This window comes from Suricata suricatta, chromosome 8 (genome assembly GCF_006229205.1).
Source record: "Suricata suricatta isolate VVHF042 chromosome 8, meerkat_22Aug2017_6uvM2_HiC, whole genome shotgun sequence".
In the NCBI taxonomy this organism is placed as follows: domain Eukaryota; kingdom Metazoa; phylum Chordata; class Mammalia; order Carnivora; family Herpestidae; genus Suricata; species Suricata suricatta.
The window spans coordinates 104,659,404-104,685,280 of NC_043707.1; the positions used below are offsets into that span (position 1 = coordinate 104,659,404).

The 25,877-nt window shown below is 55.4% G+C and overlaps 1 protein-coding gene across 1 annotated transcript in view; it reads right to left on the reverse strand.

Moving 5' to 3' along the window:
- Positions 1 to 266: 266 nt before the first annotated feature.
- SLC5A9 (solute carrier family 5 member 9) overlaps positions 267 to 25,877 on the reverse strand; it is a 72,114-nt gene continuing 46,503 nt past the window's right edge. The window contains exons 2-15 of the mRNA XM_029945830.1: positions 22,275 to 22,433; positions 20,306 to 20,377; positions 16,918 to 17,022; positions 16,422 to 16,586; positions 15,133 to 15,238; positions 14,464 to 14,544; positions 13,926 to 14,131; positions 13,610 to 13,745; positions 13,023 to 13,130; positions 10,902 to 11,052; positions 9,064 to 9,232; positions 7,466 to 7,681; positions 4,654 to 4,813; positions 267 to 1,438 (exon numbers count right to left, since the gene is read on the reverse strand). Of these exons, the coding sequence (XP_029801690.1) occupies positions 1,254 to 1,438; positions 4,654 to 4,813; positions 7,466 to 7,681; positions 9,064 to 9,232; positions 10,902 to 11,052; positions 13,023 to 13,130; positions 13,610 to 13,745; positions 13,926 to 14,131; positions 14,464 to 14,544; positions 15,133 to 15,238; positions 16,422 to 16,586; positions 16,918 to 17,022; positions 20,306 to 20,377; positions 22,275 to 22,433 (2,019 nt within the window). The 3' untranslated portion in view covers positions 267 to 1,253. The remainder of the gene's footprint in view (positions 1,439 to 4,653; positions 4,814 to 7,465; positions 7,682 to 9,063; positions 9,233 to 10,901; positions 11,053 to 13,022; positions 13,131 to 13,609; positions 13,746 to 13,925; positions 14,132 to 14,463; positions 14,545 to 15,132; positions 15,239 to 16,421; positions 16,587 to 16,917; positions 17,023 to 20,305; positions 20,378 to 22,274; positions 22,434 to 25,877) is intronic.

The following is a 25,877-nucleotide window of genomic DNA, read 5'->3' on the forward strand; positions in this document are numbered from 1 at the left end:
GTAGTCAATCATCGTGAGTGATTAGCATAGAGTGATGATCAGATGCGCACTGAAGAGGCTCTGAGGAGAGTAGGGCAGCCTAGACACGGAGAGAGAAAGGATGGGACCTTTTCACTGTGTCCTTGGCAATGGGACAGGGCTGTGGTCTTTTTCCAGACACCTGAGACTCCGTGTGTTCACTCCAGCTGAAGGAAACTCCCCCTCCCCCCAGGTCCCCTTCCCCTCAACCCTGCCAGCCACCACGCAAAGCCTACTGGGACCCTGGAGAATCACTAATTCACCATTTATTGAACACTGTTACCTTCCAGGTACAAAGTCACTCGGGCCATGCCCTTGGCCCTCGCCCCTTGGAGTACTCAATCTTGTAGGGGAGGCAAACATCACAGAACCGTCATCAGTGCCGCCACAGAGGCGCGTCCAGATGGTGCGGAAGCAGCGGTGGGGTCATAACCCAGCTTCCGGTCATGGCGTTTTCCAGCGTAGGTGGGGGCCCGGCAGGCAGAGGGAGAGGGGCAGGCGCCCCGCCCCGTGGCTCCAGGCCATCCACGCTAGCCCTCTCCTGGGCTTACTCTTTTCAACAAGTCATGTCTCCAGCTGGACTCTCAATCCCTCAAGGCCCTGGAGACTCTGCACATGTGTGGATGTGACAGTGGGAAGGGCAGCATTTGAGTGGTGCCAAGGAGCGTCCTTTCGCCCAGAGCTCCTCCCCAAACTCATCCGTGTGTGGCCATGCTTGTGCTCCCCGGGCCCTCACTCCGGTGGGGCGGTCAGTGGAAGTCAAGGCCCTCCGGGTAGTGCCAGCTGGAACAGATGGCTGGGGGAGGGGAAGTGGAGAGGGAGGGGGAGGACACAGGGAGAAGGGAAGGGCTTCGGGTGAGCAAAGATACACTTGGACTTCTGTAATGTTCTTGTTACCCCTTTTTTCCTCCACTGTTTACACCTCAAAACACGCCTATTTGACAGCTCCCGAATAGAGGCACCACGAGGGTGGAAACTGTGGTTTTGAGGTAGGACTGGAAGGCCGTGTAATGGAAAAGGGGCTGGCGTCAGGAGACCCAGCGAGCCCTGCTGTGTGGCCCTGAGCAAACCCAGAGCCATCTCCGGCCTCCATCTCTCCATCTGGTGGGCGAGGGGGCCGGTGTCTCGGCCTCGGTGGTGGCCGGCTTCCACGGCAAGACGGAGGAAGGCTGCGTCCGAGGCCGGCCAGGCTCGGGCCCTGTTTACGCCGCCTGGGCCGAAGTGGGTCTGCGAAGTCACGCAAAGTAGCCCCAGAGGAAGACGTTGACGGCCAGCAGCAGGACGGCGTTGGCGTTGCAGACGGCCCTCCAGAGCGGCTCCTCGGCGATGCTGGTGTCAGCGGGGCTCGGCGCGGGCGGCTGGGGCCCGGCCAGCCCGCAGAGCCCGTCCCACAGCAGCCTGCGCCACGGCCTGCGCGGGGCTGAGGACCGGGGCGGGGGACAGTGACAAGGGGCAGGGGGGGAGAACTGGTGAGACTCAGAAGAAAGAGGGGCGGGTGGCCCTGGGCCCCTCCTGCAAGCCAATCCGCTGGGTGCCCAGCTGGGACTGGGATGGGCTCTGGCTACAGCTTCCCGCCATCCCGCAGGGCCTCCCAGTGATGCAGGGTGGGGCGCCGGGTGAGGACAACCGGGTTCATCCCCATTCCGGGCACGAGGACCGGCCGGGGCGGGATCTCTGCCGGGAGGGCCCGAGAGATCTTGCAACACCAGGGTCGCTCCAGCTCCTCTGCCCCAGGTCCTTTGCACGCCCCCCTCGGCTTCTCGGCAGCAGGTCTTTCCCTCTTGGATAGGCCTACCGCTATGCACACCCCCTCACCAAGTTGTTTTGTGCATCCAATGAGAATAGACATTTGGTAGCGTTTTAGAAAGGGCCCCATGCTGGAGCAGCAGGGAGAGGCTCTGGAAACTGGAATGTTCTCACCGTGCGTGAGATTGTGCCCATGCAGACGTGGGTCCCCAGCACCAGGTTGGGGTTGCTGAGGTTAAAGGGTAGCAAAATTCATTAAAAATTAAGTTTAAAAAGAGGTAATAATGTAAGTATTTTTAAGGGGTTTCTTTTTTGCATAAGTGGATGCCATATTAAGATAAAATTAATATGAAAACCTTTTCACTGAAGTTCAACAGAACCCACATTATTATCTTAATGACTTTGGCACTTGGTACTTGGTAAGCTCAATGTGCCTACAGAGTGTCAGAGATATGAAGACCCCAGAGGCCATCTGGTCTGGCTCCCTCCTTGTATGAAGGAGGAAAAAAGGCTCAGAGAAAGGAAGGGACTTGCTTAAGTCCCCCAGCGACAAGCTGCACTAAGCAATGCCAGGGCCGTGGCATTTCAATTCTGCCAGCTTTGATCATGTTACAAGCCCATGCCAGTACTCTTCTGATTCTCAGGGCCCGCCGTGGGGCAGAGTCGGCGCCATGTGCCAATTCTGGGGCCCAGAGTGCCTGTTACTAGGTGGCTCATGGTGAGCAAGGACTCAGTACATCTGAGCGTGTCTCCAACCCGGCTGTCCCCACTTCTTCCAGATCTATGCTGCTGTCCTTAACATCTTTTTCATCTTCCTTTTGTTTAGGACACAAAATTACACTGCCATTTTGCTGTTTAACCAGAGGACAGCCCAGAGGAGCCTTCCTTCATCTGCCTGTGGGCCTTTTGTGAGGGGGATTCCAGAGTTTGCTTTTAATGGGAAGGAGCAGGAAGTGCCTCCCTAGTCTTTTGGGAGAGCAAGGCCCCCACAGGGAGCAGGCATTTCTCTGCTTCTCCAGGGACAGGCTCTGCCCGTGGCATGGGGGCCAGCGGGGGGAAGGTGCAACGGCCACATGAGTCATGGTGCTGGGGTTCAGCTGGGGGAGGGTGCAAGCTGCTCCCTTCCTTCCTAGCTTCTTCCCTTCCTCTTTGTTCTCTTGCCATCTGCCTCGGCCTCCTCGTGCGGTACATTTTACAGGGGCCAAGACTTGCTTGCCATGATCGGGGCGGAAATGGTTTTGAGACCCCGTCTGGTGCATGGGCCACAAAGCTTGAGAAAGAGACACGGGGTTACATTTTGCAAAGGAAAACACTCTGGAGCTGATGGGGCAACTGATTAGACTGAGCTTCAGTGGCGCTTTCTGAAGTAAGCCCATGTGGGTTTTGACCTTGGAAGTTGGTAAAGGATTACATTCTCCATTACAGATAGCTTTTGTAGTGGGCCACTGGCTTTTAATTGCTGCAGCTTGGGCAAGAAGATGTGAGTCTTAGGTGTTGGTGGGATCCTGGAACTTACGATGTCATTATCTCTAGGCACCCCGCTGTTTCTCTAGGCAGGGCCTTAAGCAGATGAAAGGCCTCAAGAAAGGCGGGCAATTTCTCAGGGCCCCCGAGCCTGGGAAAGGCAAGGGACCTGAGCAGCATAGTGCTGCCGGCGATTCAGGTCCAACAGCTGGCCCTTCGCTGGTCTTACACAGGCTCTCAGCCTCGGCAGGTTGTTAAAAGTGTGGACACCAGAGGCTCAGAGGGATCCCTGATGGGGCTCTGCCAAACCCAATGGGAGAAGGCCGCTGCCAAAGGCTCCCCAACTCCACCCCGGTGCTGGGGTTCCCTCCAACTGGGGCAGGAAGTAAATTTAGGACTTCTATGCCATTGAATTATTAATTCCTGAGGGCAAGAGAAATTGATTTGTGGCTTTTGCTTGCAAACAGATTTAACTTTTCTGACAGTAATTTTTCCTTAGGAACTTTATAATTTAGGAAATCTCTCGGGTGTTATTATATCAGAAAGTTTTAACGGTGTTACTTAATCACACTCTAGAAAGGCTGTAGCTGCATTATGTCTAAAACAACTACATCATGTCTTCTGCCGATTTTCCACTTTAGGTGCGGCCTTGGAGTAAACGTGACTTAGGTACTAGTCTAACACCTATGAGAGCCTCCATGGGGCAGAACTGATACCGCCCATCAGCAGCTCAAGGAGGATACCCGTAGGAATGGTGGCTGGTCTGCAGGGACCTTAGGAAGAGAGGCAGAACTGTGCAGATGCGTAGCTGCTCTGGTCCCATGAGGGATAGCCATGTTTCTGTGTAACTATAGGCAGAATTGATAAGCTCTGTGGGGAATAAATAAATAATATGGGGGGGCTGTTTCTTTGATATGCCTGATGTTTCCTTCCATCTGGAGGGAACTCAGTTAGTGTAACACCCTTTGATTTTCTGACCTTAGGCTCATTCTACTCAGGGGAGGTGAAGGGACTTCCCTGTTGGTAGATTTGGGAAGCATGAAGAGGGCATGCTTGGCTCTGTCTCTCCCTCCTCCTCTTGGCAATGCAGTGCTCACAGGGTAGACAGCTGATGGGCACCTCTGTCTCACGTGGAGCTTTGGTAGAAGGAAGCACACCTCCCCATGGATATAAAACGAATCTTCCCACCTATCCTTTATCAGTAATAATAAATGGCAATATTTTGGCTCCCATCTGCCTTCTTGTTTGTCTTACTTCTCAAATGGCTTAACAGCCACGTGGGAAGGGAAGATGATTTTTTTTGGCATCCCTCAGAGATCCCATCCTCGATGATTCCCAAGTGTGGGTCTTTGGGGACCCATGACATGACCTCTGTCCCCATTGTTCCTGTGTGATGTGTGCCCCCCAGCAGGTCCCCCAGCTTACCTCTGTGCTGGTCCCGGTCCTTGCTGGGGTCCTCTGTCTCTCCGCCTCCTGGAGGACATGCCCCAGATGGCATCTCTGAGGTCCCTGGTGTGCCCTCCGGGGCCTCCTTCTCCAGCTCAGAGTGGGGACAGTTCCGTGTCCACCACGTCAGACGAGCGAGCTGTAGGGAAAGAAAACACTGCTTGACTCAGTTACCTTTGAGGGGAAGTCTTGCTGTGGGAAAGGATGACCCCCTTCACAGGAGGCTGGCAGAGCAGTGGGGAGCTCCGGGAACGGGCCCAGGGCCGAGTCAGGAGGCCTGGCTCTCGGCCGAATGCCCTGTCCTTTGAAAATCCGCACCCTTGAGCACCTGCTCCAGGCTCCACGCTCGCAGACTGGGAGGAAAGAAGCATGACAGGGAGGCAGGTGCCACACGGCGAAGGCTTCCAAGGTCAGGCTGTGGAGCTGATACTCAGAAGCTTGCAGGCAATGGAGAGTCACTGCAGACTTTAGACAAAGGGAAGAGTTGTGGGATTTAGAAAGCGCTCTTGGAGGGGCGTCTGGGTGGCTCACTCGGTTGAGAGTCTGACTTTAGCTCAGGTCTCGATCTCGCAGTTCGTGAGTTTGAGCCCTGCATCCGGCTCCATGCTGACAGCTCAGAGCCTGGAGCCTGCTTCGGGTTCTGTGTCTCCCTCTCTCTCTGCCCCTCCCCCGCTCGTGCTCTGTCTCTCTCAAAAATAAATAAATGTAAAAACAAGATCTCTCAGAGTGAATTGAAGGGATCCCGCCTGGAGGCCGTTGGAAGAGCTGAGCACACCTACAGAGCGACAGGGCTAGATGGAGGCGGTGACGTGCAGGATGTTAGGGAGGAAGACCCACAGGACTTGGCAGCCGACAGCCGGGCGAGGACGCGGCAGACACGGCCCTCGGGTTCCTGCCGTGGGCCTTCAGATGGGTGGTGGGCGAGCTGGAAGTCTGCCTAGAGACTGCGCAGAGCCTGTCTCCGCAGGGTGGACATGTCCAGGTGAGGAGGAGCACACCTGTGTCCCATGGCCAGGGCTTGACCTCTTCTCCCTTTCCCACAGCAAGTTCTCTGGCTGATATCAGCTGGGCCCCACCGTGACTGTCTGAGCTCCAGACGGCCTCCTTTCAAACAGGCTGCTTTCCTAGCCAGGCAGCTCTTGGTTGCATATTGACCCAGGCATCCCCGGCCCCGCCCCGGATTCCTACAAATATGTACAACAGGGCAGGGTGAGGGGCCGTCTTCCGGGCCCTTCCCGCTGGCGTCCAGCTACGCCTCTGTATGGTCATGAGAGCCTGGGCTGCCGCTTCCTTTGTAAGTACATCTCCATAAATGTCACTTCAGACTTGCACTGTGTGTCATTGGGCGGTATGTGGGCAGTGTCACTTTATGTCATGGGAGGCATTTGGATTTGGGGTTTGAATCTTTGGCTAGCGATAGAGAATTGAGTTTCGTCTTCATGTAGAGGGTTGTTGAATTCACAGGCACAGATAAGATGCTCAGAGACAGTGTGGGGGAGAAGGGTTACAGGCCAGATTTGGGTCCCTAAGGAACCCTGACATGACCATGAAGAAGGCAGAAGAGTGATCCGAGGGCAGAAAGACAATACTGGAGTGGACTGTATCGCGGACATGAACAGAAGAGAGCTCTTCAGGAGGCAGGAGGTGGTCAGTGCGGGTCTCCTTCATCCTTAGAACTCACTGAGGAGTATTGGGGTCTTGGTGGGAGTAATTTCAGGGGGAAGGCAGGACACCAACCGGATGAGACAAGAGGTGGGGAGTGGAGGCGTCTGCACAGTCTGCTGATGGGGTTGGAGGGGGCTGTAATCAGGGAAGGGAGGGGATTTTCACGTGCGAGACATTTCAGTGTGGGACTGAGAGAGCAGACAATGGAGAAGTTGCAGATTCAGGCTCTGTGCTGATGGTGGGGAGCCTGCTTGGGATTCTCTCTCTCTCTCTCTCTCTCTCTCTCTCTCTGCCCCTCCCTTGCTTGTGCTTACTCTCTCTCTCAAAATAAATAAATAAGGTTTTAAAAAAAGAAGGGGCGAGGAAGGCTCAGACAGGCACAAGACAGGGTGAAGAAGAGAAACCCAGACATCTGCAAGCCAAGGAGAGGGGCCTCAGAACAAACAACCTCACAGACACCTTGACCTCAGACTTCTCGCCTCCAGAGCTGGGAGAACATACATTTCTGTGGTTGGGCCCCCCCCAGACCGCGGCACCATATCACGGCAGCCCGAGCCAATCCTCTTTTGCTCTAAAGAAGAAAGGTTTCAAAAGACAGCTTCAAAGTCTGAGGACTGGCGAGTCTGCCACTGTGGGAGCACCGTGGACTTGCTCTGCTGGCCTCTCTTTCTCTCCTCATTTACCTGTGTCTCAACTGACCAGTGAATCCCTAAGCATTCTTCGAGGGCCAGCTCAGAGTGACCTGGCCAGGGGACCCGATGCAGCCCCCCCAGGGCTGACAACCTCTCCTGGCCCCAGCCCCTCCCTCTGAGCTTGGTCTTTCTTCACCTTCTTGTGGTAGAGTGACTGCTCCTGCTGGTGTCTGCCCCACTTGCTGGCAGGGACCATTCATCTTGGTGATCCTAGCAGAGAGCCCTGGCACGTGGTAGGTGCTCACTGAGTAAATTTCCAATGGAATGAATTACTTTTCACATGGGAATAACTAATCCAATGAGCCCCTCCTCCCAAGGACGTCTGTGTGGCTGCAGAGAAGACAACCCAATGGAGTAAAACTTGATGGGGGAATTCCGGACACCGGGGGTCGGGAGAGCATTTTGCGGGGCCCCAGAACAAGCACTCCACTCGCCTTCTCCTCAGGGATGGGGGTGGTGCAGAGGCTGACAGTGACGATGACAATGGCGGTGAGCCCACAGAGCAGGAGGGCAAAGTAGAGGTAGTGGCAGTCCTTCAGCACGGCCGGCCTCCGGTCCGCCTCCCCGCAGGCTGGGGCTGGGTATGAGAACTCCAGGATCATGCGCAGGAGCCCCACGGCCAGGCCAGACATGAGGCCCCAGAAGGCTCCCTATGGAGAGAGGGCAGACATGGGCAGGGGTGAGGTCCAGCTGCAAGGCCCCAGGAAGCTAAAAGCCACTGGGTTGTTAGAGTGTTTGCAGGTCCACCTTAGTGAGCTCCCATTAATGCCGAGGCTTTGTAAGGCCGGCAGAGTAGTGCATTGGGAAGGGCACAGGCTCCTGAGTCAGACACACTAGGATTTGGATCCTGGCTCCATTCCAGAATGATCAAAGCAGTAACTCAGCCTCACTGGCCTGGAGTTTTCTAGTGTGCAATGACAAGAGGAATCAGTGAGTGCTATGTATAGATGCTTCATATTCAACTAGAATGGAATAAACTTTTGTAATAAGCAAGGAAAACCGGGGTCCCACATTCTGGTTTTCTGTTATAATAAATAAAAAATCAGAATAGTGCTCTTCCGTTTTTGCTTCTTAAAAAGAAAAGCCCAGGCACCTCCCCTATCTTGTTTATAACACCAATTGATTTTAACCTATACCTGTTCCCTGTATATGAGAGTCAAATGGCTTGTATTTTGTGGATCCTGATTTCAAGAATTCTAGAATGAGCTAAAACACTTGGAATTCAACCGAGCCCTGCTGTGTGCCAGGTTAGCAGCAGGGAGATTCGCTCTCTGGAAGAGTGGACACCTTGCTGGGTACTCCCCTGGGAGGGGGGTTTCTGAGGTCTGCTTTGCAATGACTTTGAGCTGTCCTGTGGCTCCTGCAGAGGGTGTCCATGACATCCCCTGGCCCCAGTGGAGTTGGGCCTTTCTTTTCAATCGGGAGGGGGGGGGGGTCCTGGCACCTCTAGCTCCTCCAGGCTGTCAGCTTTCAGCAACCACAGGGTCCTCCCAAGGTCCACACTTCACTTCATTGCCGTTATTTTGCCTACATGCAGAACCTCCTGGTGTCAGAGAGGGAGCAGACTGCAGAGGCCCCCCAGGCCGACTTGGGCTTCCACACAGGCTATGCCAGGCATCTGGAGCACTCTTCTCTTCCCCATTAATCCTGCTGTCTAGGCTCAGATGCCACCTCTGGCCACCTCCCAGGCGTCCCATAAGTTAGGTGCCCCTGACCTCTCCTGTCACAGCAGTTATTATATTTTATTATTATTTCTTATCGAATCACCTTTCCTCCCATCTGGCCCAGTGATGGCAGACCTACCTGAACCTTGTAAATCATTGCATCCAGGAGCCTCCATAATAGGATCGATGAACATTTGTTGAGGGAATGAATGAATCAAGCCCCGATCCAATGGATGGGGAGATGGAAGCCTAAATGGGGCAGTGGGTATTTCTGAAATGTCACAGAGAGACACTGGGCTATGGACGGACAGGCCAGGTCTCCTGACGGTCAGGTGTACTGGGAGAGACAGGTGTCCTGCTACACTCACAGGCTCTGTGACCCTCTTGCAGAAGATGGCCAGCAGGAAGAGGGCAGTGATAGGTGGGGCCAGGTAGCTGGTGACAGCCTGGATGTAGTCGAAGAGCTGCCCGCTGTTGGAGCTTTGGATGATGGGGATCCAGAGAATGCTGATGACAACCAGGAACACCACAAACAGTCTGCAGGGAGGGCACAGGGCACCGTGAGGCATGCTCAGGGTGGCACCGGCATGGGGGGAGGGGAAAGTGATGCAAAGGACCCAGGAAGGGGGGAGAGAGGGGAAGGCATGGGCACCAGATCAGAGAATACTGGGAGACTGGACACGCCAAGATTCTGGAAATGTTGACTGTTAAATCCCAGAATATTAGAATTCCAGAATCCAAGAGACACAGGAATTTTGGATTTGGATGTCTTTGAGGTCATGTAGACCACCTGTTTTTCAGGGAAGAATCCACGCCTTTCACAGCACTACCCTTTTCAGTAAATGGCCTTTGGTCTTGGCTTGGGATGCCTTTCCTTCTCGTCTGCATCCAAACCCTGTGCAAGACAGCCCCCTTCTGCATGATGCTTTAACTTCAGGGACTTTTCCCTTCTTTGGGCTCCTCCTCTAAACCCTGACCCCTACACTGGCATTTAGCTCAGAACAGGGACTCCACCTTCTTTCCCGACTCCCTCTCAACTGATCTGGAACTTTTTGGGGGGTTGGGTGCAATAATGCATATGGCCAGGAGATGGCACCCAAACCCCACGGATGGATGAAATAATTGGTAGTGAAACTGGGCTAAATATGAGGGAGATCAAAGGATGCTTCTCTGGAAATGTCTCTGCACACCTGTCCTCTCCTCTCCCTTCCCTCACGCATTTTTTCTCTCAGGCCCCACTAGAGTGGCAGCTACCACAATCTACAGGTAGATCCTTAGGTGCTGAGGTGCTGAGCACAGGGCTGGGGGCACAGTGAGCTGGTGCTAGGGCTCCACCAGGCAGCCGTGGACAGAAGGCATCCTGACGGGAGGGGCAGGAAGTGCAAAGGCAGAGGATGGAAGAGAGCAAGTTATTGAAACTCAAGTACCATCTGCCAAAAGGAAAGAATAAACATGCTAGTCCAGAAACCTGGGTCACAGAGCCTTAAGTTAAGAAGCAAAGATTTTAGAAAGTGCCCCTTAACCTTGTGTAAACTACAAGCCCATGGAAGAAAAGAAAACAAGCCACTAAGTGATACTTTGGAAAGCATAAAATCAAAACCAATGAGAGAAAGTTCAAATTCTTCAGCTTGGTGCGTAAGTCTCTACATCCTTTGGAGACAGCCTTCCTACAGTCGTCTCCATGGAGACAGGCCCCACGCTCATCAACAGACATGAGCAGCCCTGGGGCAGGGCAGCACAAGATGTCCCTGGGTCCCCAGCACAAGGAGTGATGCAAGGGGGATGGACAGGGGGAGTATGATGAAGTAAATTAACAGGCTTTCTGTTATCCTGGGAAAATGCCAGAGCTGACCCCGAAGCTCCTGGGGGAGAAATACTTGCTATCTTCCTCCCACTCACATAGCTCACCTTTCCCTTCTTACATGCCTGGTCAGCTTCTCTCGCTTCCCTGTTGCTCACTTCCACGAGAAAGCAGAAAGACAGGGAAGAGATTATTTTCCCTCCTTATTCTGGAGGAGGGATATCCAGAGCCAGGAAGGGACTAACCTGAGGTCATGTAGGGAGCTGGCGCTAGAACCAGGTGCTCTGACTCCTGGACTGCTGCATCTCCTCGGGGCAGCCCAGGTCATGGTGGGGTGGGGCAGGGGGGTGGGAGAGGGGATCCGCCTGCAGGGAGGAGGGCACCCCAGAAGGCGGCTCAGTGCACCTGCCCACCACCATCAGCTCCTGCTCCGTAGCCTTCCTCCGGAAGCGCTGCCACACGTCAATGGCAAACAAGGTGCTGCTGCTGTTGAAGATGGAGGTGAGCGAGCTCATGAGGGCAGCCAGGATCACGGCGATCATCAGGCCCCGCAGACCTGGGGAGAGGCGAGGTCTCCGTGAAGGCCAGCTCTGCCGGGGGTCATGGGAGTCTGGGGGTGGTGCTGGCCCTGCATGAGGTTCCTTCCCCTCCTTGCAGATAAAGAATCCGGGAGAATCAAGGCCTACTTCTGGATACGCTCTGCCTTCGCCCGCTCTGCCCTCCGCCCTGCTCTATGGACTTGGGCGAGTCATCCGATCCATCTCTGCCCAGCGGCGCACCACTAAGAGCCCTGCAGCTGAGTGGTCCTTCAGTTCTCTGCAGCTTCCACGGCCCAGTCTCTGCGTCAGAGCCTGGAAACACTTGGTTAGCGGGCCCCCAATGGGGAGGAGGGTGAGAATTACTAATGGAGTGTTTTCAGTCTTTGTGCTTTTTCATTGACACTCTGGGGTCAGGCTAAGGCCCTTGCCTGGGAAGGGTGGCCCTGGGAAGCCCTGGATTTGCTTCCTGGTTCTGCAGGTAACCAGCTGTGTGATCTTTGAACTAGTTCCTTTCTGGCCCTATTCTGCCCCCTGTGACAGGAGAGGGAGGATCCCATTGATATCTGAGGCCTCTATGACTCAGATTACCAAGATTCTAGAAACAGACTACTCGTGTTTCCTTGGAGAGATGACTATCCCTCAGCCCTGCCTCAGCCCTCTTTCTTCTCAGACCGAATACTTAACCACCTCCTGGAGGTCTCCCTGAAAGACTCAAGGTGTTCCAAACAAGCCTAGGCCAGCACCTTCCAGCACCTTCTCACAGGGCTGTTGTTTCTTTCTTTGGTTTATAATATCCAATCTCCAGACCAAGCGCTCAGTTATCCTAGATGCCCTCTTCTGCCCACATCCCATCCTACCTCCCTCAGTCAGCCCCCCTGCCGAGGCCCTGTCCCACCACCTCCGCTATTTCTTTAATTCATTTCATTTCTTCCTTCCTACCTACCTACCTTCCTTCCTTCCTTCCTTCCTTCCTTCCTTCCTTCCTTCCTTCCTTCCTTTCTTTTGATTAGAGGGAGGTGCAGAAGAAGAGAGAGAATCCCAAGCAGGCTCCATGCTCAGCACAGAGCCTGATGCGGGACTCAATTTCATGACCGTGGTATCATGACCTAAGCTGAAACCAAGAATGAGACACTTAACTGACTGGGCCGCCCAGGTGCCTCAATTCATTTCTTGTTCTGCTGAAGGGCGGGGATAGCGCAACTGAAGGCTTCCCTCTCTAAGCCTGGCTCTTTCCCCAAATCTCCATTCTCAATGTCATCATAAACCCAGGTCCTGGGAGGCCTCTCTGGATCTCTCTGTCTTTCTCATCCCTCAAATGTAATCAGTCGTCAAATCCTGCCACTTCTACCTCACAGATATCTTTTAAACCCTTTCGGTTCGGTCCATCTCTGAAACCACTGACCTGGTCCACACCACCATTGCCCCTCACCCGGACCACTGCAAACCCCTTGTTAGCTGTCTCTCTGCCTCCCCTTAAGCCGAGCCCTCCGCGCAGATGGCCCCCCTCATGTGCTCTGGCCTGAAGCCCAGCGTGAAGGCTCCTCCACAGTGAGGCATGGCCACGGCCGCCTCTCCACCAAAGCCGCCCATTTCCCCTGCGCGTAAGCCACACAGGGCTCCTTCAGTTCAGTTCACACTTCATGCTCTCTCTCAGCCCAGGCCTTTGCACACACAGCCCCTCCTCCCCGGAATGACATTCCCACACCCGTCTGACTGTCTGTCTAAGATGTTCCTCGGCATTCAGCTCCATTTCCTCTCCTCCGGGAAAGCTTCTCTGACATTTCCCCAGGGTGTCCCCACACTGGTGACATAGCATTGCACCCTCTGCGAGCCCAGGTATCCTGGAGATGGCCTGAAGCCTCAGAGTAGGGGCCTGCCTTTTATCCCTGCATCTCCAGGAGTAGAGCCGGAATGGGTGCCTTACGGTGGGGATTGGAGGAGGCTGGGACATGGGAGTGAAGGGTGGTGTGGAGGAGACAGGACTCACCCACGGGCATGAGGGCTATGACCAGCTTGGGGTAGGCGATGTTGGAACACCCCACTCGGGCCCCGCAGATGCTTTCGCAGACGTCAGGGTCGACACAGCCCACCTCATCTGTGGAAGAAGTGACAGCCATTAGAGCTGAGTTGTCCTGTGCCTTCTTGGTTTGGCCCAATATTTGCTCTCCAGCCCTACAGGGAAGTGTTCACTGGTGACCCGGGCAGGAGCCAGGGTCTCTTGTAGAGGCCAGAGCTCAAGGGGCACGTAGATGTCTGGGTACTGCCGTTTAGCGTCTCCGGTAAATCCCTTGACCAGATACTGCCCTGCAAAGCCTGGTGGACTCCAGGTTTTAGGCTTTATATCTTGATAAAAGACAAACATCCTTGCAAGCACCAAGAATGCCTTTGTTGTTCTTTCCCTTATAAAAGGAAAGTAGGATTTTAAAATGTCATTCAGATCCAAATTTATTCTAGGGCAATACTCATTGTATGTTTGGCCCCCAAAGCCTGACACACTTACCATGTGTTCTTAATAACTCTAGTGTGTGACCCCTCCCCCCTCCCCCACCCCAGTGCAACACTGCCCACTCTTACCTGGGTACAGGGCCCGGCTGATCATGCCAGGCATGACGATGAAGAACATGGGCAGGATCTTCAGGTAGCCCCCTAGCACGGAGCCTCCCTTAGCGTGGGACAGATTCTTGGCAGACAGAGACCTCTGCACAATGACCTACAAAGGGAGCAGTGGAGGCATGCCACTTAGGTCAGGTGGGACTCGGCTCAGCCACAGGTGAGCCCTGAGGAAGTCCTGGAACGAGTCCCAACCCTCTGTGCATCTAGGTGTGTGGTTTTCCCACAGGGAGCCACCCCATTCTCTGATGGGCCGGGCCAAGCCCAGCGGGGCCCTCACCTGGTCTGTGCACCAGCACCAGGTGGCCAGCACTGTAAGCCCAAAAATGAGGCCTGGCCAAGGAATGTCCCCGCTCACAGGGTCCCGCAGCATGTGGAAGGCATCAGACCGGGGGAGATGACAGGTGGTATTGGGGACTGTGGCATTGGGGATGGCCTGTCTGTACCGCTGCTCCAGGCCTGGGTACCAGCCCACCTCCTGAAAGCCTGTGCAGAGAAACCACAGTGAGTGACACAGCTCTGAGGCCCCACTGAGTGCGTCACATGCTCCCACCCTACCTCCCAGTTCCATATGGGGCCCTGGGGCTCGTCACTGGTATGCAACTTGGGGATGAAGGAGGGCTATGGGGCTCAGACCCTCAGTTTGGGGTATTGAGAAGTCTGTTCTTTGGGAATCCAATCCTGGAGATGGGGTAGGGAGGTGGGGAACATGGCTCTGTGCTCTGGAAAGTTCCAGTCACAGCATGGAGATGAAAGCCCAAGACAAATCAGAGAGTAATTGTGATGTGACAGTGGGTGTATTCAGGTCTCTACCTTACCCAGAAACATGAGGACTAGGGCGCCCCCCACCATGATCACTGTCTGAAGAGCATCTGTGTAGATCACGGCCGTGAGGCCCCCTGGGGACCCAAGGAGAGGGCTCATCAGTCAGCACCAACAAAGGGTTCCCCTCTGGCTGCCCGCCCTGAGCTTGGCCACACTGGGGAGACCAGACAAGACATGGAGCCCTCTTGGCAGGTCGATTCTAGCCGCCTGCCTTCCCCCCACAGGCTGGGCCCAGCCACTGGCACTCAACTCTAGCTCTCTGCCCAATGGCCCTTGTGAGTACGGCAGCTGCACCTCCCTCCTTTGCTCCTGCTGTCTTTAATACCCCAGGACTATTCCTCTCCTGTGCTGGCAGTTCCATCAGGAATACCCGCTCCCTCCCCACCAAATACCATTTCACTTCTTCCTGTTTGCACTGACTTAGCCACGAGCCAGGGGCCCAGGGGCCCAGGCCTGTGTGAGGTGCTCCGGGGGAGACAGAGGAAGGCAGGCTGGTGGCTCTGTCTGGAGCAGTCCACGGCCACTCTAGTTCTGGTGACGGTCCCCTAGTCACACCCCTGCTCACTGCAGCATCCCTAGATGACCCCCTCTCCACCTCTCTTTGTCTCTCAGTCTCCACTGCAGGTGCCTGCACCCCAGCACGAGCTGCCCTGGGGCCTCACCTGCGATGGTGTAGACAGCTGTCACCACCAGCAGCATCACCGTGGAGAGGTACAGGTTCCAGCCCAAGGCTATCTGGATGAAGAGGGCTCCAGAGAAGATGTCAGTCTGCAGAGAGCCAGGACCCAGGAACCCAGGTCACCCGAGGCCCTCACTGTGGCCACCAAGGTATGTCTCCTCCTGCTCAGCGATACCAAGTGCGGTCAGCCCTCATCACATCAGGAGGCTGAGCCTAAAGCACCGTGCTGAGGAGGATGGGCTTGACCTTGAGGATGCTGAGGACTATAGAGATTTTCAAGCAAAGGAGCACTGCATAAAACTTTGAGACTGAGAGCAACGTAGTCTGGGGCACTAATGGAATGGTCTGTGGGCTGTGATGGCTGGGGGAAGGAATGAGAGAAAACAGAGGACAGGAAGTGGAGAGCAGGGGCTGGAAAAGAGAGAACAGGCACCCAGAGGCTCTCTGACTGCTCCCTAGCAGAACAGAGGCCCACCCAGCTGCCAGGGGTCCCAGGCTGACCGGACGGGGCAGGAGCCCTAGGACAGATGACCGCACTTCTGGAGGCTCTACATGTTTGGGTTTATTAGAGGACTTGGCTGACTAGAGGACAAGCTGACCTTGGCTTGTTTTCAGGCATCAGTGGACAAGTGACTGTACAATTTTCCCATCTCTTGACCTGGCAACTCATGGACTCAGTCCCCTTCAGTGCCTGCTTGTCAATCCCACTGCATGGTTGTTTCATGAGCCCATCCCAGAGCTACGAAAGGATGTTATGCAAGGACACCTGGACAAAATTTAGTTCCAGTCCCATGGCTCCACTCGGTGTGCACATGGGTGAACCGTCTGCCCTAGGTTTGTTTTCAGAGTGTAGGCCAGTGGAGGAAGAATAAGGACCTTTCTAATGGCAATATGCTAGGTAACAAATTCATGGTGCTGAATGGAGGATCCATTAGTGGAGAGATAAATGAATGAATGCGCTCTAGATTGTGAATTATTTCAGTAGAGGAACTGTCATTTACTTAACAGATATTTCTCATTCATCTGTGATCATTCCACTGCTGAGGGAGAGCTTGCATTGAAAGTACGCAGATTCATCCTTCTTCCCTTCCTCCCTTCTTTCCTTCTATCTATCTATCTATCTATCTATCTATCTATCTATCTATCATCTAGTCATCCATCCACCCATCCATCCTTCCCTACATCCATCCATCTCTGCATCCAGCAATAAGCCATGACTTAAGCTCAGCGTTTTCAGAGAGACAAGATGGCCACACCGCAGTGGGTACTCACTGAAATCTTGGTGAAGATGTAGAGGATGAGAGACAGGACAGACATGTACACTTGGATCCTCTGGCCCCCGAATCGCTTCTTCAGGTACTGTGGCATGGTGACCACACCAGCAGCAATGTAAACGGGCACGAAAATCCAGCCCAGGGCCAGAAGCAGCCAGGTTGCCTGGAAGAGTGGGGAGAACAAGGTGCCCATGTCCTAGATGTAGGGGCAGCCCCTCCACGTCATGCCATGGGGGAGCACCGAGCTGGGAGGCAAGGGAGCTGGGACCTGATTTTAGGGCTGGGTGACCTCTGATGAGTCCCTTTGCCTCTTCCAGGCCTCGGTTTCCTCATCTGTAAAATGGGTTCTTGATTTACCATACGGCCTCTCCAAGCACCTCTGAGGTTCCTCTAAGCACTAAAGCCAGGGATGGGATGGGGTGGGGTGCGGGTTGTGGGGGGTGGGGGTTCAGACCCCCATTATTTCTGAGAAGCCTCCCAACCATCTTCCTTACGTTCCATTCGAAGCCCCCAACAGCAAGGCCTCCAGCAGCTCCTGTCCCAGCCAGGCCGATGAACAAGCCACTGCCCACATTGCTGGACATCAGAGAGGCCCCAATCTGCAAGGCACAAGTGCAGTCAATTTTTAATCCAAATCAATCTACAGCCAGGACCATGAGTTTCAGGAGCTGTGAACAGAGCAGAGCCTGGGCTCAGGAAATCAGAGGAAGGAGAGGACGTGAGAGAGCAAAGAAGAAGACGGACGGAAGTGACATTTATTGGGTACCTACTGTATGTGGACACTGGCTGAGGCATTTAGTATGCATGAATATGCTTAGTCTTCATGAATATTTCAAGGGATAGGTTTAATCTTTTCAATAAAGAGGAATGAAATAGTGTTAGGAAAAATGGCTCCAGGGCACCCAGAGTAGTGGCCGAATGGGAAAGGGGGGAAGCCATGGGGAGCAGGGCCACATAGGGAGGACAAGGCTCTGCACTGGGGCCCCCCATCTGGGGGCCACCAGAGACAAGAATACTGAAGGGAGGAGGGGAGGTCCCCCCGAGAGGGACTGGGGGAGGTCCTCTGCCACCCAGTGCCTCCAGCCAACGCCAGGCAGAGGGAGGAGCCGAGGGGCTGAGCACAGGCTGGGCCAGCCTCCGAGTTGAGGTCATTTTTCCCCAGGAGGCAGCCAACTACTCTGAGGCAATAGATACAATAATATAAGGATGACATCATAGCCCTTTGTACATAAACAGCATTGTCCTGTGCCAGGCACTGTTCTAAATGTGCAAATTTGGGGCGCCTGGGCGGCTCAGTCAATTAAGTATCTGACTGACTCTTGGTTTTGGCTCAGGTCAGGTTCACGAGCTCAAGTTCTAGTTAGATTCTGGGCTGACAGCGTGAAGCCTTCTTGGGATTCTCTTTCCCTCTCTTTGCCCTTCTCCTGCTCTTGCTCTCTCCCTCTCTTTCTCTCTCTCGATATCTATGTATATATACACACACATACAAACTAATGCAAGCCTCACCACAGCCCTGTGTGGTAAGTCCTATTATTATTCCCATTTTACTGAGGAGGGAAGCGAGGCACAGATAAATGACTTGCCCATGTTCCAGAACTAATAAGCAACAGAACTTTTGAACCCTGGCTGTCTGGCTCCAGTGATTAGTGCACGGTTGTTGCTGGGCACCTTATAAGCACTTGTTAGTGTTATCTTTTATCATTTGATGGGATCCTTTCCTGGACGGGAAAGGGGCAGAGGGAGGGGCTCTGGGGCCTGGGAGGAGGCAGGACGGGCTGGAGGTGAAGAGCTCTGCTTTGGCCTTGCGCTCTGTGTCACTTTAATAAAATCACTTCCTCTTGTAAGCCCGCAGATTCTCCACCTGTAAAATATGGGGCCTCCCCTGCTCCCGCTCACGGCCTGTTCTTGAGGTCCTGGACGATAGAAAGTGAGAAGGAAGGAAAGGTACTGAGACATTCAGAAAACAGACAGCCGAGCAGCATAAAGGCACAGAGATTACGACTGGCCTGACATTGCTCGTTGCTGAAGCCACCCCGTGCTGCCGCGCACACACGCACACACGCGCGCGCACCCCATCCTACCGCACACACATGCACACATGCACACACCCCGTGCTCCTGCGCACACACGCGCACACCCGTGCTGTCGTGCACACATGCAAACACCCCGTGCTGCCGTGCACACACGCACACCCCCCTACACGCGCTCGCACACACCCCCACAAACTCCAGCGGTCCCGGGGACGCTGGCAGTACTGGGCTGGAACGCCTGGCCAGAGCACGGAGCACTGGGGCTGCTCCCTCACTGGGAGGAGCAAGGTGCCACGGCCCCACTCAGCCCAGGGCTCCCAGCTCACGACTGGAGGAGTCCTCAGTCAACAAGATTGGCAGGGGGACTGGATGGGCCCCTTGGGGACAGGGATGCTGCTACTCCTGCTCTTGGCTTCCCAGCTACACACTCTCCTCTGGGCACTGAGAGGGGAGTGAGGCACTTCTCAGGAGTGGCCCGGTAGGAAAGGGTGCAAAGCTATGGGACTTGCGTCACAGATGCCCGGACACACAGACATGTGGGCTTGTGTTGCAAACTGCGGGACCAAGCAGAGCTGGTTGTGCACCTGGCCCCAGGCAGAAGCCTTGCCCCACTGAGGGTGCCCATCTCCACACCCTGCTCATCTGTAGGACACCCTCCTCCTGCTCAGAGGCCTTGGGTTTCCTCACACCTACAGTGAGACACAGTGTCATGCAGAGCAGGGAGATGTCCTGTCTTTGGGACAGGACGGACACCCAGCACGGCTGCTAGCCACTCTCCAGGATGGACCAGAGAGGCCCTCTGTCTACTTCCTATCCCTCCTACAGACTCATCTCCAGGCTGTGATGGGGGGCGGGGGGAGGGCACCAGCTGAGCACAATGCGCTGCCTTCTGTTGAGGGGATGGCTGGCAGGGACCAGTCACTGTCCCTGAAAGCTGCCAGCCCCTGGCCCCTCACACTCCTGGGGATTCTGCCATGCTGGAGGCATGTCAGTTCCTTGCCCCCACCTTCCCCTGTCCCAGATACCCAAACCTTCCAGAGAGCTCGCTCAGCGTCCAGGGCCCCCTAAAGCCTTCAGTGAGTCTGTCAGAGAACATGTGGAGAGAGGGCTGAGAACCAAGACGGGCTGTAGGGACAGCTGGGGGGTGTGAGAGCGTGCACTTGTGTGCCACACGTATGAGCTGTGCGTGCCCATGCATGCACACAACCTCAGCTTCCAGGGGCGCTGACAACTCCACCTTGATGTTTCCAGGCAGGACTCCCCTCCCTCCATCCTGTTGCAGGAAGTGGAAGTTAGTTTTGAGGACTGAGAGAGAAACAAGTGAGGTGGCCCGAGGCGGAAGATATGGGCTCCCAGAGGTGTTGGGATTGATTCCCTGAGGTTGCTGGAGATTTGACCTCTGTGACCCCCCTCATCTCACTGCTCTACAGAACTAAGTGTCTCCTTTCCATGAAAGTCTTTGCTAATCCCACCTCCCCTGAAGTCAGAGGCTTCCCACAAGTGCTCACAGCCCTTTTGCGTCTCTCTCCTTACCCCACCCCCCACCCCCAGCTCAACATTCCTCCTGTTCTCTGTGAGTGTCTGCTCAGCTAATCTGAGCTTTTCCAGGACGGGAACACTCTAGATTATTTCTGTACAGAAATCATAGGTGCAGTGTCCAGCCTAGGGTATGCACTTAGGAGGCACTTATCCAAGGGGCGCATTAGCAAGGTGTCTCAGGTTACGGGGTGCCTTTGGGCCAGAGACGGAGCCCAGAGCCAGGAAAATTATCTGCAGGGCTGCTGCCTTGGGCTAGACAAGAGAAGACAAGACGAGGTATGGTAGAAGGGGACAGGGAGGAAGATCAACTCACCGGCCACCAGCTCATGGACCTCCCTGCCAGGAAGTAGCCGCCGATGGTCCCTCGGCTTGCGCGAATGGATGACTGGAAAGGAAGGGGAGAGAGATGAGGGCTTCCCGAGCTCCCCCACCTCCGCCCCACCTCAGCTCCCCTGTTCCCGGGTGCAGGCACTGGGGCGACGCAGAACAGGAGAACCGAGACCTCCAGTTTCACTGGTGTTAATTCTACATGCCTTTGAGAGGGTCACAGCCTCTCTCCGGACCTCACGGTTCATCTCCCTGGGCTGGTGTGGAGAGCAAAAGGGTCGAGAGATCAAAGGCTTCGTGACCCGCACGGTGCCTGGCAAGTGTGCAAGACATGGCATTGTGCCCTTAGCCCTCCCTCTGTCCACACTGTGTGTTGGAAGTGACTTGTGTCTGATGGTGAGGCTTGCATGGAGCCCGCCCTCAACCTCCTCTCTGCCGGACTCCCACACGCTAGTGCTGGGGGTGCAGAGAGCCCAGCGGTCCCTGGCAGAGGTAGGGCTCTGTTTGGGGGGCTTCTCCTGCCCTGGCCCGAAGTCGGACCACACTGGGTAAGCCTGTGCAGGATCTCATGCAGACCTGGCCCCCAGCTGGCCAGTGGTGGTTTGCAGCCTGCTTGGGGGAACTGCTCTGAAGAACAAAAGAGCGGTGGATGTGAATGGACTTCCTCTGGGGACACGGGGGCTGGACAGCAGGGCCGGGGGCAGGGGAGCAGAAACTTGAAGACTTTATTAAGATGCTGAAGCCAACAGGTCTCTGCTGAGGTCTAGAAGCAGGAGAAATACTTGAAGGAGAGGAGAGAAAAATAGAAATGTGAAAGGAGCTTCTTTGCCTCCAAGGAAAAGCACGCATGCAGCCACTGGGGAGTGATGGGGAGGGGAGGGGGCGGGTGCTTGTTGAGCCTTGCTGGAACTTTCCCTGTTACCGCTGGTCTTTGGGCAGGGCCAGGTGAGCAGACGGAATTCATTTCACAGGTAAGGAAACTGAGGGCTGAAAACGGGGGGGGGGGGGGCAACTTGTCTGAAGTCACTGAGGACTTGGTGCTCTTCCCAGGAGCCGGCGATCAGCTGTCAGCCCATTTCCCCTTCACCCCAGCCTCGGGAGGCACGGGCTGTTCACCCTTCTCTGCAGATGAGGAAACTGAAGCTCAGGAGGGTTTGTGAGCTTGCCACAGGGACCGGCGGGGACTCGAATCACTGTCCCCTGTTCAGCAGAGTCTGTGGGTGCTGGTGTGCCTCCAGAATGCTGCCAGATGCTTAAATGTGTCCTGTTTCCCAATGGTCATGACCGCTGTACACTGTAGGCTTTATTGTTCTCACTGTCTGGATGAGAAGACTGAGCCTCATAGATCCTTGGGACGTGCCCAGGGCCCCATGGCTCTAACAGTCGGAGTTGGGATCTGAACTCAGGGCTCCCTGACCTCTTAGAGCCTGGCTCCTTTTCCCAGCACCGAGGCTCAGGTGAACAATGGAGAATAGAAGGACCTTTGGACTCGCCTGGCTCCCTTCCCATGGGCACTTGAACCCCAGCTCCATTAGAAAGCCCTACTCCTTGCCAAGAAGACTAGTGGAGGGTGGGGTAGGAGCGAGTGGAACGTCACAGAGCTGGCAGTCTTGGCCTGGGAAGGAGGGCAGGCGTGGGGCTCGGGCTGCCAGGAATGAGTGAGGCCAAAGGCAACAGATGCACAGAGAGAAGGAGTTGGGAGATGGAGGTCCCAGCCTGGTTTGCCTCAGCTTGCTGTGTGCCCTAAGGCAAGTCCCACCCCTCTCTGGGCCAAAGTCTGCCTGTCTATAAGAGAAGGCATTGGAGAGAATGATTCCTAAAGGCGTCTCCATCTCAGCCCCGTGCTTCCCTGATCCACCTTCTCCCTGTCCACCCTGCCCCCGGCTCCACCACCAGCCAGAGGTGAGAGCCTGCCCCTGCCTCCCCGCCGGGCCCCAACCCCTGGGCCCACTCACCCAGATCCCCACACCGATGACAAAGATGAAGTAGACGACCAGGACCGCTATGTCATAGGCATGCAGGCTGACTCCAGAGCCCAGCACCGAGCGTGGAGCTATCGCCGTCCTGGCCCCACTTCCTGAAGCTCCGGGCCCCATTGCTGCCAGCGCCACACTCTGTTAGAGTGGCTTGCCACCCAGCTGGACTTTAGGCGCTCCTGGCTTTGCTCCCCTCCTGTAATGATTAAACAGCCCAAGGGCCGGTAGCTGCTGAGAAAGCTCTGAGCCCCACTGGCACAGCAAGTCCTGGTCCCCTTTTCTCCCAGCTGCCACCCCATCCTCTGCAGGACCCCCCCCCCCCGCTTTCCCTGCCTCCAGTACACACACGCACACGTGCACACGCTCATGCACACCCGTGCACACTCCCACCCCTGAGAGGAGCAGGAGGAGGAAAGGAGTGGAGGCGTGGAATTCAGGAGCTAGGAGGGACTTCAGAAGTTGAGATGTTCAAGCCCCGGCTTATGTGGAGGGGAAACTGAGGCCCAGGAAGGAAAAGGTCACACAGGCAAGGAAGGCAGAGCTGGGCCTGGAGTCCAGGTTTCTTAGGAGTGAGTTCAATGTAGTTTTCCTCGCTCCCAATGGGAGGGGGACAAGGGAGGAGAGGGGAGAGGGTCTGCTGTTACCCTGGCAAAGCCCCCACCGTCAAGTGCTCCCACTTCCCATCCCCCACCCCCAGATGTCATTTTGCCTTTTATTTTATTTACTTCTTTTTTACAGTATAGGAGACTGAGACCCAGGAAGAGACATGTTTATCCCAAGCCACAGAGTGGGGTCAGAATTCACAGTCCTGCCCTGGGCCGTGACAGAGGAGTGATCCTGGGAAGGACAGAGCACCCTGGTTCCAGCGAAGACCATGCCCCCAGAGCCCAGGAAGCTGGCTGTCTAGTCCCAGCAGCACATCCCACTGAGCCGCAGAGTGACCTTGGACAGGTCACTAAGTGACTCCAGGCCTGGGGTCCCATCAGTGAGGCCTATGTCCTGCCCACCCTGCAGGGCCAGTGAATGCCTCCTAGCCTCCCCTCTGGAAGTTGTCCACTATCCACACACCCTGCCCCCAGCCCCCTCCTCGCAGATGCCCGAGGCCCAGCCCCGACCCTGCACATTTTACCTAACCATAACCCAGCAGGCTGGGCCGGCAGCAGCCAGCCCTCTGATGCATCTGAGACCCAACTGTTAGCCAGCCAGACATCTCAGCAGCCCAGAGCCAGGAGAGGGAGTGCCAGGAAGGAAGTGAGAGAGGCTTTGGGACCTTCAAAATAGCTGCCGTGAAGCTCTGCGCAAAGCCCAGCCTCTGACATATCGGGGAGCCCAGATCCCCCCCTCAGGGTCTGTTTTTGCTCTGCCCAGAGTTGTGTTATTTGTGCTCCAGCTCACAGCAAATTAACAACAACAACTTAACAGTGGGAAAGAGGCTGCCAGAGTGCCCTGCAGGGCCCCCCGGGGCCACGGCCACTGATGGGCGCACAGCACTCGGGTGTCCTGACAACCATGGAAAGTAGAAAGGAGGACGCAGAAGACAGGCCAAATTGGAGTGAACAAACCTACGAATTGGGCTCCATCAACTCTCAACCAAGGGCAATCCTGAGCAGCAGCTGCGGATTCATACGCAGATTGATGCCCTAGAGCCGCTGAAGAAAGACTTCGGTGTGCCTATTAATGGATTTTCTATCTAGACAGCGTGGTGGATTATGAAATCCAGACAGGAAGAGTTTCATCCAAAATGGCTTGACATTTGAGGCAGGTGCTGGCAGGCCAGGAGGAGGCCCCACGTATGCTGGAAATCCTCTGGGAGAACCCCGAGACCCAGGATGTGGTGCTGGTGTGGTTCTTACAGTAAGCGCTCACCTGTTCCGCACCTGGCTCTGGGCGCCCCCCGAGATGCCGGCACACGTGCTCCCAGGCTGGCAGGAAGACAGCTGGGCACACGGGACAGGGGCCTTCTGCACAAGGCAGGTCAAGACTCAGCCCCCTCCCTCGGAGCTGCAGAGCTCCCGGGAGGAAGCACCAGGTCCAGCTGGGGACTCGGGGCAGGCTCTCCAGAAGTAGCACCAGCAGAGGAGGTGGACAGAAACCACCAAGCTGGCCTGGCCACCGCCCCTGGAAGGGTGGGGACTGCAGGGACAGTGCTTACCTGAAGATGCAAATGTCAAATGACAGACAGCATCGGACAGTACAGTTTCTGAGGAATGTCTGAACCAAGGCTACATTTTCAGAGTGACAGCAGTGGCAGGGACTGTATGGCTGACTTTCAGTGTGAGGGCGACAAAGAATTACGTCCCCCTTTGGACTCCCTGTTTAGGTCAGTTGCTTGACAAGATTGCTCACGGCGTCCCCTTCCCTGCATGCCCTTTATTCCGTGTGTGTGTGTGTGTGTGTGTGTGTGTGTGTGTGTGTGTGTTTCCCAGTAAGTACAAAACCTTACTCCTGGCGTTCACATCCTGTGCCTCCCTTAAGCTTCAGGCTATGCCATCATTCAAGATTCTGGAAACCAGAGTTCTGCTTGGACTCCTGGGGCAGCTACTTCCTCTGGCCTTATGGCCTTGTCTTCGGAGGTCACCACCCAAAGTGTCAGTTCCTTTGGATAGTTCACCTGTCCCCTCGCGATCCTTGCCATCCCCATTTGCCTGGCCCCTCGCCAACCTCCTGCTCTACGCTCACATCCAGCCATGCATAGGGCCCCTGGCCCATGGCTTCTCTACCCTCAGGCTCTTCACGGGCAGACTGTCCCCAACCGTCACCACGTCCAGGTTGTCCCACAGGCAGCCTGTTCACGTGAAGGCTCTTCCTCCCCTTGTGCTCTCAGGGTTTGGGTCAGAATCCTCACTGCCTGTAACCAGGTGCGCTTCCTGGAAGGGCCATGCTGCCCCTCGCCTCCAGGTCTCCTGCGTGCGGAGTCCTCCTCCACCATCCTTTCATAGAAGACTTCTCCAACCCCCTAGCCTGGGGAACATCCCCAAAGCCAACCTGTCCCCCACCATTCATCTCACTGATGTGGGCTTACTAGATGTGAGCCCCTCAAGGGACTTGGGTACCTCATTCCCGCTCATGTTCCCAGCGAGTGACTGGAGCCAAATCAATGCTTAAAGAGAGGAGAATGGTTTTAATAGACGGTGTTGGGGTAAGAGGCGCAGTGGGCAGTGAGCAGAAGCAGACGTTCTCCAGGCAGAGGGAGGCAGGGGCACAGCAGGGGAGTGTAAGCAGGTGTGGGGTGTTCAAGGAATGGCTTGTTGTGGCTGGGCTGCAGCCTAGGGTCTGGAGGGAGAATGCAGGGGCAGAGGGCATTCTAGGAAAGGGGTAGTGAGACTAGCATTCTAGAAAATCCCTCTGGGGGCCAGTGTGGGGGCTGGATGAGGAGGAGGAAGCTGGCACAAGAAATGAGGTGGAGACTGGCATCTAGTTGGAAGGATGGAGAGGAAAGGTCCTGGCTGTGTTCTTCCCGAACTGGAAGTGTGTAGACTTCTGTGGCTTTCTCTTCCATGGTCCCAACCATGATGCCAGGGTTCAGGACCCTCCATGTTGGGGGGCCTTCCCTTCAACTCCCAGTGCCTATAAACCCTCTTC